Source organism: Melanaphis sacchari, unplaced genomic scaffold (assembly GCF_002803265.2).
Source record: "Melanaphis sacchari strain LSU unplaced genomic scaffold, SCAv2.0 Contig501_pilon_pilon, whole genome shotgun sequence".
NCBI classification, from domain to species: domain Eukaryota; kingdom Metazoa; phylum Arthropoda; class Insecta; order Hemiptera; family Aphididae; genus Melanaphis; species Melanaphis sacchari.
The window spans coordinates 1-14,046 of record NW_020271336.1 but is presented as its reverse complement, the minus strand read 5'-3'; the positions used below and the strand labels follow the sequence as shown (position 1 = coordinate 14,046).

The following is a 14,046-nucleotide window of genomic DNA, read 5'->3' as shown; positions in this document are numbered from 1 at the left end:
CACTCGGCGGTAGCAAACAGGGGTCGGATGTCCGGTCGCGGGCGATTGTAAACTCTCCCGATGGTACACTCTCCCGGGTCTACTCCAGTACTACCTGACGGAACGTGTAAATTCTCCCGGATTTATTCCTGTACTACCTAATGGAAACATGTAAACTCTCCCGGGTCTAGTAAAAATCATAAAATAAATTTAATATACATTTAAATTGCGTTTAAAAATAGTCAATCATATTTAATAATAATAATAATAATAATAATAACAATATAAATTAATGTCTTTAGCTGCTATGAACATGATATTATAGTCAATATACAATAAAAAATAAAATTTCAAAAAATCCAATATACATTTAAGTTTCTTTTAAAAATAGTCAATAATAATAATATAAGTTACAATTACAAAATATACGTAAAAATGTTAAAATCATTGTTTTTGATAATAAGAATATACAGATTTAAAAAAGTTAGGGAATCTATTTTTTTTCTTTATTATCTAAAATTTTTTGGGATATATTTTTTTCTTTATTTTTTGTATAAATATTTTTATTCGATTTATTTAATTTATTGCAACTTTGAATTTTAACATATATTTCAATTTGAAAATCCATTAGAGCATTAATGAATATAAATAAAGATGGATGAGTACTTGAGAAATATGAATTTAAATGCGAATGGAACGACTCACTATAAAGTTGACCCGGGAGTGTTTATATATTTACTTCAGGTAAACATAATTTTGACCCGGGAGAGTTTACTATTTTTATAAATCGGGAGAGTTAACCTGACCGTGTCAAAGTAGTTTTTTTTTGATAAACATATTAATTTAAATAAAACACTTACAAAAAGCTTCTTTTGAAATGGTTTTACTAATTGCTAAAGCTAAAAAAAGTTTTACTATTGGAGAAAATTTGGTTTTACCTGCAGCAGTAAAAATATGTGAAACTGTACACGGTGTTAAAATTGCAGACGCATTGCGGTCCATCCCTGTTTCTAATGATACTATTAAAAGAAGAATAGACTGTATGGGGGATTATATGAAATTACAATTATTAATTAAAATTAAAAGTAGTGACACTTTTGCAATACAACTTGATGAATCGACCGATCTTACAAATAATGCCCAGTTAATGCTATTTGTGAGATATCAATATAATCTAAAAATAAATGAAGATTTATTTTTTTGTGAAACTCTTTCCGAGACAACAAAAGGCATAGATATATTTAAAAAAGTAAGTGATTTTTTTCTTATAAATAAACTAGACTGGTCCAAATGTGATGGTGTACGTACAGATGGAGCAGCAGCAATGACTGGTAGAATAACAGGGTTTAAGACAGAAGTGATGAGAGTTAGTCCTGATATAAGATTTGTTCATTGCATTATACATAGGGAACATTTAACTTTTCGAAAATTGGCTGTGAACTGAATTCAATTATGAATGATAAAGTATCAATTGTAAATTTCGTGAAAACCCATGCTCTAAATTCTCGACTTTTTAAAATTTTATGCGAAGATATGGGATCCAACCATAATACATTACTATTCCATACTGACGTTCGTTGGCTATCCCGTGGGAAAGTTTTGAAAAGAGTTATAAAACTAAGTGATGAGCTCCGTATAGTTCTTCGTGATATTAAACCAGATTTATCTGCACTTTTAAGTAATGAAAAATGGATGTGTTTAACTTAATATTTAGTAGATTTGTTCGATAAAGTTAATTAATTAAATCTATCTCCCCAAGGTAAAAATACCAACATTTTAATACTTACCGCAAAACTTCAAGCCTTTAATCAAAAATTGTCTTCTTGGTTAAACGCATTTAAAAATGGAAATTCCTCAATGTTTACGAGTTTACATGATTTTATTACAGTAAATGAGTTTTCAGTGACAACTTTAGTTTCAAGTGTAATAACTGATCATTTGTCTTCAATGTTAAAATTTTTATCTGAATATTTTCCAAATTTAAATAAAAATAACGAACACAATTGGGTAAAAAGACCATTTTCTATTACTTTGAAATACGATCATATTTCATGGGCAATTGAAATTAGAAAATACTCAACTCTCGAAGCCGAATTTAATGAAAAATAACTTACTGAATTTTGATTAAGACGACAACATGAGTATCCTGTAATTTCAAAAGCAGCTTTACTTATATTATTACCTTTCGCATCAACATATCTTTGTGAAACTGCGTTTTCACAACTTCAAATTATAAAAAACGAACATAGATCATTCATTTCACAACAGTCTTTAGAAGCTAACTTGCATATTTCAGTTTCAAACATCACAACTGACATAAATATGTTATGCGAAAATACGCAAGCCCAACCGTCACATTAATAATTATCATTCATCACATTTTCTTTTATTATTATCATTATTATTATAAGCCTAGCCTGTGTTTGAAACCAAATCAATATTATTAATAAATATTTTTGGATTGCTTTATAGTTATTACCAATTATTTTTTGCTTATATATGTTTTAAGTTTTATACAACTATAAGATTGCATATTTGAAAAATTTATTTAAAACCATTTATTTTCTTTACATTTTAATAATTTAATTGTGTAAAATAGTGCATGTAAATTAAGTATATTATCAAGAAAAAATAATTAATGATTCTGTGCGGATGTTAACGTGAGGTCGACGGTGTTGCACGATGAAGTCTCGGATGACCGGGGCGAAGTAATCGTGGATTTGATAAGTAAAAAGAGCCTGTCCGTGCTGAATTAGCCAGACCAACCTAGGACGTTTATGAATAGAGGGTCAGCCAACCTGGACGTCACCCTCGCGTCGCCCTCGGTGGCGCGCAGGGTGACGGACTGGAGGTTTACACCCGGATTAACGTCGAGCGATCACAACGTAATCAGCTTTAAATATGTGTGCAGCCAGAACGCGCTTTCGTTCATGGGTAATGCCGTACGGAAACGATATTTATGGAAAAATACCGATTGGAAATCGTTCCGTTACACCTTAAAAAGTTTAACGATAGCACGGTCAGCCGAGCTCGGTTGCCCGGTCGTAAATCCCAGTGTGAACGCACTCTCGGAAGTGCTGCAAACGGCTTGTGATACCCACATGAAACGGGCCGTGGTTGGACGGCTGAAACCGCCTCTCTGGTGGAGCTCGGACCTCGGTAGCGAGCTCGCCCGATTGGGACGCTGGAAGCGCAAACTACGCGCAGAACGCAACGCGTTCAGAAAGAGAGCCATAAGGAGGAAGTACACAGACCTCAAGCGGAGATATAACCGCGCCTGCTTCAGAGCACGGCGGACGGCCTGGCGCTCCTTCGTTACCGACATCGGGAACGAGGAGCCCTGGGGACCCGTCTACAAATGGCTGAAATCCAGGGGAACACGGCCCTCAGAGAAATTACCAGCGTCCATCAAAAAAATGGACGGAACATTTACATGTTCGCTTAGGGAGACCGGCGAGAGACTTCTCGAATAACTGGTCTCTGAGGATAGCGACACAACGGAGACTGCAGGACAGGCGGAAAATCGTAGGGAGACCGGCGTTATGTGGGTAGATTCGAGCCGGCATTACCTGATCTTAGTCCGACGTTCGACCCGGTAGGTTAGTCACCTAACCGTGCAATATGAGCTGAAAGATTCCATATGGCGGATGAAAACATGTAAGGCCCCGGGCCTAGACGGGATCACGGCAAGAATTCTGCGGCAAGCGTGGCCCGTCCTTAAAAACCAAATTACGTTTGCGTTCAAAGCATAATTGTCCGAGTGGGCGTAGCCAGAACGACCGCCGACCGTCAGCGACGGCGGCGGGGCAAAAGCCTGCGAAGAACCGGTTAGTGGCAGACGAAGCGGTACCTCATAGCCGGACCAAGGGAACTAAGACGGTGCCCCCACAGGATCGTCCAACGCCCTTCGTACTAGAACCCGCCTAGCCGGGAGTGAGGGACGGGATACCTCGCGGGACGAATTGGGTGCCCGCCTCCTAACGGCGATTGGATGGGATATTACGGGGGGTGAATTGGGTGCCCTCACTCCCTTATGAATGAATTCTTGCCTATACCGAGAGTTTGAGCTATAGAGGCCAGACCACCCTTCGGGCGAAGGACGTGCGCGTATTCCGCCGGCTCGGAGCTTGATACGGGAGAAGCACCGGCAGAAACGGCAATCTGTCGACAAAGACAAAAACCGTACGCAACTTAAGGGGGTCGTTACACACAGCGGTGCCCCGATTGTGAACCTGCTTGCGGAAAAGGCAGTTGCGAGGGCCTGAACGTCGGGTTCAAACCTTATACCACGGGACTCGGTGTAAGCCCCATTGAGTCGGCTTGCTAATAGCGTCTTGACGCTCCGGGGGTGGCGGACCCGAGGCGCGCGACCGCGTGGACTCACCGAGGACACGCGCTCGTCCATACCGGGGAAGCCACACTTGAGGAAGGATTTGTGGTGGTTGTGGGAGTACCGCCTTAGTAGAAGGGGTTTGACTCAGGCGATAATCCGTCGGGCTCTGGCCGCGGCGGTCACTCATTATGGCGCCCGTGGTGAGGCGGCGCCCCGGGTGGGACTCCGGGATAGACATCTGGGTTTTCTGCCTGGAAGAGATAACCTCATGGTTATATATAGGGGTTGAGTGTCTTCGGGGTAACTCGGAAGAACTGGTTTGTCCCGCACAACACACAAAAAGTTTTCACACACTAAAACAAATAAAGTAGGAAAAACAAATGATGAACTTGAGAGTGTAAATACTGATAATGATTATATTATTCAAATTCCAAATAAATCTGAAATCGTGGGTAAAAATGGTTTTTTATGGAAAACTCAGATTACTAAGTCCGGTGGTAAAGTTTCTCAAAAAAATATTATTCATATTCTTCCTGGACCAACCCCCCATGGCAATTAATTCATATGAGCCAATCGAGTGTTTCAAACTCTTTTTCACTGATGAATTAATTAATTTAGTTCTTTTGTACACAAATCAAGAAATAGATCGTCAGAGAGTAAATTACAAAAATAATGAGAGCGCAAATTTATGTCATGTGACATTATCTGAACTCAATGCTTTATTTGGTGTTTTGGTACTCCTTTGAAATAACCATTTGACCACGAAGTTACTCTTTAATACTTCATTTTGTGGTGATAGATATCGGCAACTATGTCAGAAAGTAAATTTAATTTTTTAATTAATTGTTTGAGGTTTGATGACAGAAACACTCGTCCCCAGCGTAAAAAGGAAATAAAGTTAGCACCTATTTCTATCATATGGGATATTTTAATGAATAATTGTAGAAACAATTACAAGCCCGGAAGTTACGTAACTATTGACAAACAATTAGAAGAATTTAGAGGAAGATGGCCATTCAGGATGTATAACCCATCTAAACCTACGAGGTATGGAATCAAAATAGTGATGATGTGTAATAATTCATCGAAATATGTCTTTGATGCTGTACCATATTTAGGAAAAGGGACAGTACCTAATGGTTTAGTTGGTGCTGACTTTTTTGTGAAACAATTAGTAGCTAGTATAAAAGGATCCAATCGTAATGTGACCATAGATAATTGGTTTCGTAATATACCATTAGTACTATCTCTTTTGAAAGAAGGAAAGCTAACTGTGATAGGAACAATAAAAAAAAAATAAAAGAGAGTTTCCTACTCAGTTCACAGACCTTAAGTTTCAAAAAAGAAAACCACAATAATCATTTTTCCTTTTTCATCAAGATATGACTGTTGTATCTTACAAACCTAACCAAAATAAACTTGTAGCTTTGATATAATCTGCTCATCAAGATTCGTCTTTAGATAAAAATACCAATAAAACCGGAAATAGTTATAAATTACAATTCCACAAAAGGAGGTGTTGATTCCTTTGATCAAATGACCCATAATATGAATTGTAGTCGAAAAACAAAACGTTGGTCGTTATGTTTTTTTTACAACTTTTTGAATATTGCTAACGTAAACGCTTACGTGATTTATTTACATAAATTTTATAAAAAAAATAAAGATAATCGAAAGCCACTATCTAGATTCTAGAATACACTTTATGTTAGGATTGCACAAGCAACTGACAGAAGAATGGCAATGTCAAAGGTTAAACATTCCAAGTATCAGCAAAGAACTTAGGAGAACTATACAAGAGGTGATTGGTGAAAAACAAGGTACAATTGATACAAGTCATAACACTCAATCAGGTCCAAGAAAGTATTGCACATTTTGTAATTATAAAAAGAAAAGATTGACGACCACATACTACATCGGATGTGAGAGACTTGTTTGTGGAGAACACCAGAAAAAAAAAATGTATTGAATGTTGAAGAAATTGTCATTTTTATAAAGTTTCGTATTTTATAGTTTGTTTTTTTTTATAAATTAATTTATTAAGTATAAAAATGTATAATTTATAGATGTTTGTTTACTTTTTTATGTTTGAAAAATTAATACAAACATATAAGACTTATTTTGTTTGAATTAATATTATATATTTATTTTATTCTTATTTTATTTTTGACAAAAAAATATAAAAAAACCAAGTTAAATTACGGATTAATAAAAAAAAAAAAATGTTATACATAAAAATTACGTATCATTACCTGTACTGTAGTATGATATGACATTAGTACTTTAGGGTTAATATAGTTTAGTTGGTAGTTAAAAACTAAATACATTCCACATTATATTTGACATGAAAAAACGAATACCTAACATTCTTACTAAGTACAAATAATGTGTTGATATTTATCTTGGTTTTTTTTTTTTTAAACTATAACTACCTGCATTAATTTTACTCATTAATATAATTATTAATTTTATTTATTCTTTTTTTTGTCTATCAAACACTGTATAGGCCGGGTACGTACAATAATAGGCCGTGTGCCCGGTTGCCAAATATTTAATGCTATTATACGGTCACACACCGACCGACTTATTTGTATGTGTGTGTATATTGTATATGTGTGTAGCACTCAACAGGAGTGGACAGGTTCGGGCCGAGACAAATCCTGTGAGTGCTAGTATGTCAGTTTGTAGTGTGTATTTTGTATATGTAATCTTAATGTCTAGGATGAATAGGAATCTAAATAAAGGTAACTCAAATTTATGCAATAGGTGAAAAATATATATTATAAATAATTAAAGCGCGGATTTTATGCACTAAAGTATCAAATATGGCATATATATGCAGTAAAAATGAATGAAAATATGTCAGTCAAAATGATAAATATGCAAATATACAAAAATTTTGTATGTTAAAATTTCACCAATAAACTTTAATAATTAATTACTTAAATTAATAATAAATATCTGAACTAATTATTTTAAAATTGATGACTATTAAATTAATAATCATATGTCATTTCAAGTTTTCTGTTGGAAGTAATATATTTATCGATTAACATATTTTTACTGAGAACGAACGACGTTAACCAGTATGTGGCAATATTTGAAGCTAACTATATTTCGTCGGATCTTGATAAAGATCTTCAAGATGAACGTTTTCACTTAATAACACTGAATTAATTTTCGTAGAATTTTCAGACCTTCATTTTTATTGGAAAGTTTCGTTTAATTTTATTGTAAGTGTTACACCTTCAATCCAGAATAGAATGCATTTTATTTGTTTGTCAATTATTGAAAAGCTTAGATATAAGTCATATTTCGAGTTTGTTTTTATGACTATTTTATCACTAAAATGCCAATGAATAGATATAAATTTTAAATCATTCTCCGGTTTGACAAAATATTATCCTATACATTTTAAATTTTCGCTTCAATATGCAATAAATTTTGAATTTTGTCAAAATATAAAATATGCAATAACCTTCAAATATGCAGAATATGCAAAAATTTACCCATTAGCTTCAAATTATGATATTCGTGGAGATAACTGACAAAATCCAAAATATTAAAAGGAAAAATATGCACGGCATAGAAATCCGCGCTCTAATAATAATATATTAATAAGCTACGGTCTCATTAACAGTTAAAATATAATAAAAGGTAGCTATTAGAGCCACAATGAAGAATATAATATAATAATATAAAGTATTGGCTAGAGTCTACAAAATATAATAATAATAAATAATAAAAAGATAGCTATTAGAGCTACAATAATAAAATAATAATAATTATTTTGGCTCAATTATAATATAAATATATAATAAAAACTCACAGTTTGTTCATGCACTGCTGCAGCTGCTACCTAGCTGTATAAATGGTAATTAATACACACAGAAAATACAAGTAGAAATATATAAAAGAAAGATAAAAATATTCAAATAATATATAAACATTGGCTATTCAAGCACAAACAAATCAAATAAACAAAATTGGTGATTTTCGCACACAATATAATATAAAGTTAGTGGCGACTCGCGACACGAAAATTATATATTAATAAGTGGCGATTCGCGCACACCATAAATATAATATTACAAAATTAATAGCGATTTGCGCAACAAAATATTATAATTCAAAACTAATATATATAATATAATATAACGGCCGTTGGTCTGTTCGATACAGTACGACGAAAGACAATTTTGGCGGTTGCGTTATACTGCGCGCACGGCGAGCCGGCGGCAGCAGATAACGCGCCGATAATTAATTTAAATAATATTATATAATTCACAAACACAATATAATTAAAACAAAAATAAATATAAAAATAACAGCTAGCATATATGAGTGTTTGTGTTGAGTGTGTGGATCGGTCGGTAGCGGCAACATATAAATAATAAAATATAATACCTACTATGTGCGGCGGCAACATTCTCCCCCCGTTGAAATCTTGATTTCAACATTTAAGGCCATCTGATTCTATTTTTCAATATTAGAGTTTTCTGGCTCTACTGGTAAACGACATAATTTCACTACCGGTCTTTTTAGCTCATCATGATTTGATGTCTTCAAAGTAACTACTCGTACAATCCCATCACTACCAGGATGCGTTTTTGTTACTCTTCCTAACTTCCATTTGCCTGGTGGTGTGAATTCTTCTTTGATGATTACTATTTCTCCAATTTTCATCTGTTCAGTTTGAGACACCCAACGACCTCTAACTTGAAGCTGTGGCAAATATTCTTTTGACCAGCGTTTCCAAAACATTTGCATTAAGGCCTGCACATATTTCCACCTCCGTAATGCATTTATGTTTTCTTTTGACAAATCGGGTTCTGGTACTAAGAGAAGTGGTCCACCAATTAAAAAGTGTGCCGGTGTTATAGGCTCTAAGTCCAGAGCATCAAGGCTTAACGGTGTTAACGGACGAGAGTTCAAACATGCCTCAATCTGACAAAGTAAGGTTCCTAATTCTTCTAAAGTAAATCTTGAATCTTTTACTACCCTAGTTAAATGATGCTTTGCACTCTTTACAGCACTTTCCCAAATTCCACCAAAATGTGGTGCAGCCGGTGGATTAAAGTGCCATTGTATACCATCCTGAGCTATATTTGAGTCGGCATCTTTTATATAGTTTGCTAATTCACGCTGAACACCAACAAAATTCGTACCATTGTCACTATATATTTTTGAGCATTTTCCTCTCCGTGCCATAAATCGCCGTAGCGCGGCAAAAAAGGCATTACTCGTAAGCCCTACTACTGGCTCTAGATGTATTGCTCTTGTTGCTAAGCACACAAAAACTGCAATCCACGTTTTAATGCTGGTAACGCGGCGTATGCCACTTCTGAGATTCAAAGGACCTGCAAAATCAACACCTGTTGTCGAAAATGGTCTAGAAGGGTGTACTCTTGGACTTGGTAAAATTCCCATGATAGGATGCACAAATTTAGGTTTAGAACGAACACATGTTACACAACGCAATGCAGTGGAACGAGCTGCTATCCTACCTTTTATAGGCCAAAATCGAAGTCTTATTTCTGCTAGTAACAACTGTGGTCCTCCGTGTAATAAAATTTCATGATAATATACAAAAATTAATCTTGTTACCTTATGGCCAAATGGTAAAATTATGGGGTGTTTTTGTTCATTTGACAGGGTTGAATTATGCAATCTTCCTCCAACTACAATTAAGTTATCTGTACTGATAAACGGAGATAGTGCTCTTAACTTACTATTTCTTGACACGCTTTTATTATCAGTTAATGCCTTATATTCAATTGCAAACTCATCTTTTTGTGCGCATCTTATTAGCCAACATTCTGCATTGCTAAAATCTGATACCGTGAGATATTTAACAAAGCCTTGCTTGTATCTTTTTAATCTTAAAAACTGAATAAATTTCAAAACCCAAGCAGTTGCCCGAACTAGCTTTTCCCACTTAGAATACCTATCTAGCAAACCATTTTTAAACTTTACTATAGTTAAACTCAACTGAACAGGTCTAAGTTCCGGTAGTGTTTCTTCCGGCATCAATGCAAATATGGACTGACTCCTCCAAGAAATCGTATCTCCTGATAACCATTGTGGACCAAACCACCAAGTCGTAGCATCTGGTAACTCTTGCGTTGTAATGCCTCTAGAGAGTATGTCAGCTGGATTTTCATTTGTTGCAACGTGATGCCATTGCGGTGCCTTTGTAATTTCTAGAATTTGGCTAACACGATTAGCTACGAATGTTTTTAATCGCGATGAATGACTATTTAGCCACCCCAACACTATCATTGAATCAGTCCACAAATGGATAGTTTCACAGTTAATATTCCAAGAGTCAGCTACCTTAGCTGACAACTGAGCCAAGAGAAGTGCCCCACTTAGCTCTAGTCGAGGAATAGATGCAGCTTTTAATGGTGTATATCCTAGTAGGTATAATACCTACTATGTGCGGCGGCAACAAACACAGTGTTGTTAAAGAACGATTCTTGGAATTGATTACCTTTTAGAGGAACGAATAACGAAATTAATTCCATTATTTTTTAAGGAATAGAAACATAAATTAATTCTTTATTTTTATGAATAGAAACTTTAATATTATAATTATTTTGTTTTCCTCAGTAACATTTGGAAAAAAAAATGTAGTTTACATGTTTTTAATGTAATAGACGAGTACAATACTTGTATCCTCAATGACTAATTTCCATAACTATACTACCTACAATTAGATTAATATGAAATGTTGGATTTTTGTTAATAATTTTGTTAGCCTCTTAGCAAAACCCTAGTGTTGCATTACACAGAGATACATAATAATTCAGGTTTCTAAATAATTGAATTTAAAATATCTTAATATGTTAGGTACATTGAACTAAACTTCAAAACTAATATTACCAACCTACATACCTAATAAAAAACAAAACAATTAATAATAAATTATGTACCATTGAATAATTCTACATTGAAATCTCCTATATTATTAAATAATAATAGGTTAACAAACGTTCGAGGCTTTTTACTATTTTTTTTCAATAACAACTACATATATTTTTAATTTACTGAACATATTATACAAATTTTTAAAATTAAATGTCTTCATAGATACATAACATATCTAATGACCAGAGGAAAAAATGGGTTATAATTAATTTCATTTTTAAATAAATGTAATTTAATTTAATGTATGGTTTCATTATTTTGTTTTGATCTATTACTATCTATGTTATACATATTTGGAAAATGATTTATAATATTATTTTTGAAATTTGGGTATACATTTATGTATATAATATACCTATGTCTAGTAAAAGATATTATTAAAATTATTTTTCTTTATTTATTAATATGCAACTATTCCTATACAAAATATATTTGTATTATTGCTTGGTTCCATAGGTATTTGATACCTGTTTTCAAGTATTTAATTCTATCAAAATAACTTGACATTCAAATTATAAATATATTTTTTTCATATAATTTAATTTCATAGAATATGTGTCATTATATTTTGTTTTAAAATACAAATGTGCTTGATTGTTTTAAAAATTTTAAATTTATCACATTATTATAAGTAAGGTTACCTACCATTAGTAAGGCATTATCAAAACAGAGATATTTTATCTAGGCTAAAGTTCTATAATATAATTGTTTCATAGTGTGACCATAATTATTTCATCCTAAAGGGGGACACTTAAAAAAAGCGGTGTGTACTAGTTGCGGTCATTATCAAAAATTACATACTAGTTGCGGTCCCCCCTCAAAAAGGTTACATACTAGTTGCGGTCGACCACCAAAAAGGTTACATACTAGTTGCGGTCACTCAAATAATAATAACTATGAAATTAATATTTGGTTTACTTATTTAATTTAGAAAAATGTATTAATCAACATTTTCCTTCCCATTTATATCGAAAAGATAACAGACTTAAGACTGTCTACACTATTATTTATTGTGTAGGTATGGTTAAAAATGTTGATATTTATGTTTAAATTACGTGGTTAAACTTGTGTCAAAGTATAATATAATATAATATGTACAATACTGTCAAATAATAATTATTATATAAATTGTGTTAAAATATAGTATTTATAAATTTTAAAATTTTGTAGGTATAAATTTAAAGGAAATCGACTTTAGATATTCAAGCCGATTTATTTCGCCTTCTTCGTAATACTGTATTTGTTGCGCTAAAAAATGCTCTTTTTCTATTGAAATTTTATTAACACGACTGGTTTTTGTACAATTCATTTTTAAATAGCCATTCGTTTGAATTTCATTTAAAGCGTCAATAAATATAAAAATATTAGGGTGAGAGTGGTAAAACATGCTATTGAGCTTTGAATGAAAGCTTTCGCATGCATTGGTTGTTCGTGTTATTGAAGACGAACATTCAGTCCATAATGACGGTGGATATCTCGAATCTTCCCTTACATACACTTCTAAAATATAGTCTGTAAATGCAGTCAATTTTGAATTATTAGGTGGAAGAAGAGCCATAATATCTGTGACAAAACAATCGTCAACTTCATCTGGTCGTAGAAACGGAAGTCCGAAAAAAAGTTTCAAATATTCGGACATTTCACCGGGTTTCATATATGGTTTTGCTAGACCTAATGACTACATTTTGCGAAACCATGCTTGCCCTAGGTGAAAACGGCATGCTTTCAAATTTGTAGTAGGCCACACGTCTTTAATTGCTGTGTGAATAGCCTGTTCGAAGTCACTGAAAACTCTATTTGGGATATAGTCACATAAATGATTTTTGAGATGATTTAATACAGTCTTGTACGCATTATGACATTTACTAGGCAATAACGAAAAAAACAATGGTATATATGAGCTATTTTTAAATCCATGAATTACAAAAAATTGCTTAAAAGGAAAAGGACAACTTGAAAAAGTACCATCCATAAAAATTGAATCACATTGCTTAAGAAAATCAAGATTTATCTGAGTTGTAAAACACACTATATTGTTCTGAACATCATTTATAAAAATCCATTTTTCATTATTTTTCGTCAGTATTTTTATTCATTACGTCAGGAAGCGTCGCATGCAATTGTGGAAAGTCACGTGGCAACTTCGGATAAATATTCATTCGTGCAGTATGTATATTTTTCCTAATCAAAGAAATATCATTTGAGTCGAGTACACTTAGTGCTGTACTTGACATCTCAGAATGAATAATTTTAGAAGGGCGCTCACTAAACTGCTCTACTGCCTTACGTTTAACACTGTTACTAACCTTTTGCCGTAATATTGATTGAAGATCATCTGGTTCATGATTATGTGTTGTATTTTGTTCACAAATAGTACCATTAACATCGTATTTTATAGCCGCATTACATGTTTTTTTACAACATACCCACCGTTGTACGTCATTCGCTAGTGTACGATAGAATCGAAATTTATAATTATTAACGACCCGTAATGGTTTTAATTTTTCACTCAACATATTTTTCGAATTCATTTTTATGTTTTACCGTATCAAAAGACGTAAGCACAATGAAAGCAATATTCAAAACTATGATCGGAGTATACAATTTAATCTATTTTATTTATAAACTTTACAGATAAGTAGTGGTGTTCCCACATACATACGCTGTGTGCATTATATCAAAAAATATGTTTATCGTATAATATAAATTTCGCCTGGAATTGGAGTATAATAAAGCTTTGACCGCAACTAAGATATTACCTAAATTGGCGTGACCGCAACTGTTATATCCGTTTATCTCAAAAA

General features: G+C 33.4%; 3 protein-coding genes across 3 annotated transcripts; 2 read left to right on the top strand and 1 right to left on the bottom strand.

Moving 5' to 3' along the window:
• Positions 1–856: 856 nt before the first annotated feature.
• Positions 857–1,686, top strand: LOC112599261 (protein FAM200A-like). The gene is made up of 2 exons (XM_025346068.1): positions 857–1,228; positions 1,387–1,686. The coding sequence occupies exons 1-2, from the start codon at positions 857–859 to the stop codon at positions 1,684–1,686; spliced, it is 672 nt and encodes a 223-aa protein (XP_025201853.1).
• Positions 1,687–4,860: 3,174 nt separating this feature from the next.
• LOC112599260 lies at positions 4,861–6,281 on the top strand. Its single transcript, XM_025346067.1, has 3 exons — positions 4,861–5,046; positions 5,112–5,585; positions 5,979–6,281. Exons 1-3 carry the CDS (start codon positions 4,861–4,863, stop codon positions 6,279–6,281), a joined length of 963 nt encoding a protein of 320 aa, XP_025201852.1.
• A 2,507-nt stretch (positions 6,282–8,788) lies between these two features.
• LOC112599258 lies at positions 8,789–12,881 on the bottom strand. The gene is made up of 2 exons (XM_025346066.1): positions 12,692–12,881; positions 8,789–10,710 (listed from the first exon to the last, which is right to left on the bottom strand). The coding sequence occupies exons 1-2, from the start codon at positions 12,879–12,881 to the stop codon at positions 8,789–8,791; spliced, it is 2,112 nt and encodes a 703-aa protein (XP_025201851.1).
• Positions 12,882–14,046: the final 1,165 nt, after the last annotated feature.

Coding starts and splice junctions, on each gene's coding strand:
- LOC112599261 (XM_025346068.1), top strand. CDS start 857: ATGGTTTTACTAATTGCTAAAGCTAAAAAAAGTTTTACTATTGGAGAA. Junction 1,229..1,386: donor GCATAGATATATTTAAAAAA/GTAAGTGATTTT, acceptor CATTATACATAG/GGAACATTTAACTTTTCGAA.
- LOC112599258 (XM_025346066.1), bottom strand. CDS start 12,881: ATGTCCGAATATTTGAAACTTTTTTTCGGACTTCCGTTTCTACGACCA. Junction 10,711..12,691: donor ACCGTCATTATGGACTGAAT/GTTCGTCTTCAA, acceptor CACCATTAAAAG/CTGCATCTATTCCTCGACTA.
- LOC112599260 (XM_025346067.1), top strand. CDS start 4,861: ATGGCAATTAATTCATATGAGCCAATCGAGTGTTTCAAACTCTTTTTC. Junction 5,047..5,111: donor ATGCTTTATTTGGTGTTTTG/GTACTCCTTTGA, acceptor TTGTGGTGATAG/ATATCGGCAACTATGTCAGA. Junction 5,586..5,978: donor TGAAAGAAGGAAAGCTAACT/GTGATAGGAACA, acceptor AAAAAAATAAAG/ATAATCGAAAGCCACTATCT.